At 37.2% G+C, this 1,269-nt stretch overlaps 1 protein-coding gene across 1 annotated transcript in view; it reads right to left on the bottom strand.

Moving 5' to 3' along the window:
* Nucleotides 1-249: 249 nt before the first annotated feature.
* The window catches only part of LOC106883963 (annexin A7), a 2,356-nt gene continuing 1,336 nt past the window's right edge, over nt 250-1,269 (bottom strand). The window contains exon 2 of the mRNA XM_014935120.2: nt 250-929. Within this exon, the coding sequence (XP_014790606.1) occupies nt 888-929 (42 nt within the window). The 3' untranslated portion in view covers nt 250-887. The remainder of the gene's footprint in view (nt 930-1,269) is intronic.

Genomic DNA, 1,269 nt, shown 5'->3' with positions numbered 1-1,269 from the left:
AGACGCCTATAATAGGACATCTACTCGCTAGAAATAGCAGCAAAAATACTACATACCACAAAAGTTAGGGATAAGTTTTTATTTTTCATTTCCTTTCGAAATTATCCCTAACTTTTGTGGTATGTAGTATTTTTGCTGCTATTTCTAGCGAGTAGATGTCCTATTATAGGCGTCTCTGCATTTCTAATGAATATATATAAATATATATATATATAATGTATAAAGAAAATTTTTTTTAGTCGATTGATATTTTATTTCATTTAGAGTTTTAGTCGCATGACACACTTTAGAATTTTTAGTCGATTTTTTATACCTTCTTGATATGCCATTCTATATATCTGTATTTTTATTTACCTTCTGTGATTTTTTTTATATATGTATTCTTTATATGTTGAAAGGCCATGGTAATATTTATATATGATCAAATGTTTGGAGGCATGGTGGTATACATAAAATCGTTGACTCAAATTTGATGTTTTCCTTACAAAGCAGAAAAATTTGTCAACAAACAGTCATGGACTTGAACCAACATCTCTTGAAGACTTCAACTGAGTGCTTTACCATTAAGCTAAGCAGCCCACTACCACATCAATCTGCTTTTTAGACGCTTTTAAAGCTAAATGTGTAACCACATGTATATAAATATAAACAAACATTTGTTTTTTTTTTATAAGCACCAAAATGGTGTATATAGAGAGGAAAGGATGGAAAGAGGGAGGGACAGAAAGAGGAGAGAGTGAGGGAGAAAGAAGAGGATTAGCAGGAGGTAGTAGAGACAGAGGTGAGGCAAAGAGAGGTGGGAGAGAATGAATCAAAGAGGAAGGGGGATAGAAAGAGAAAGGAAAATGATCAGAGGGAGAGATAAAACAAGAGAGAGAGAGAGAGACTTACTTTTGTACAATGGTAGTTCCTGATTGTACCACAACGGTCTGCAACAGAATAGAAATTGTAGAGAATCAGAGTAGAAATTTATATATCATGATCATCATCGTTTAACGTCCGTTTTCCATGCTCACATGGGCTGGACGGTTCAACTGGGGTCTGGGAAGCCTGTAGGCTACACCAGGCTCCAATCTGATCTGGTAGAGCTTCTACAGCTGGATGCCCTTCCTAACGCCAACCACTCAAAGAGTGTAGTGGGTGCTTTTTACATGCCACCGGCACAGGAACCAGAGGGGGCTGGCATTGACCACGATCGGTTTGTGCTTTTTATGTGTCACTGGTATGAAAACCAGTGAAGGCAGTGCTGGCATCGGCCATATACACACA

This window comes from Octopus bimaculoides, chromosome 28, assembly GCF_001194135.2.
Source record: "Octopus bimaculoides isolate UCB-OBI-ISO-001 chromosome 28, ASM119413v2, whole genome shotgun sequence".
NCBI classification, from domain to species: domain Eukaryota; kingdom Metazoa; phylum Mollusca; class Cephalopoda; order Octopoda; family Octopodidae; genus Octopus; species Octopus bimaculoides.
The sequence above is the reverse complement of the archived record's forward strand: the minus strand, read 5'-3'. Positions and strand labels throughout refer to the sequence as shown.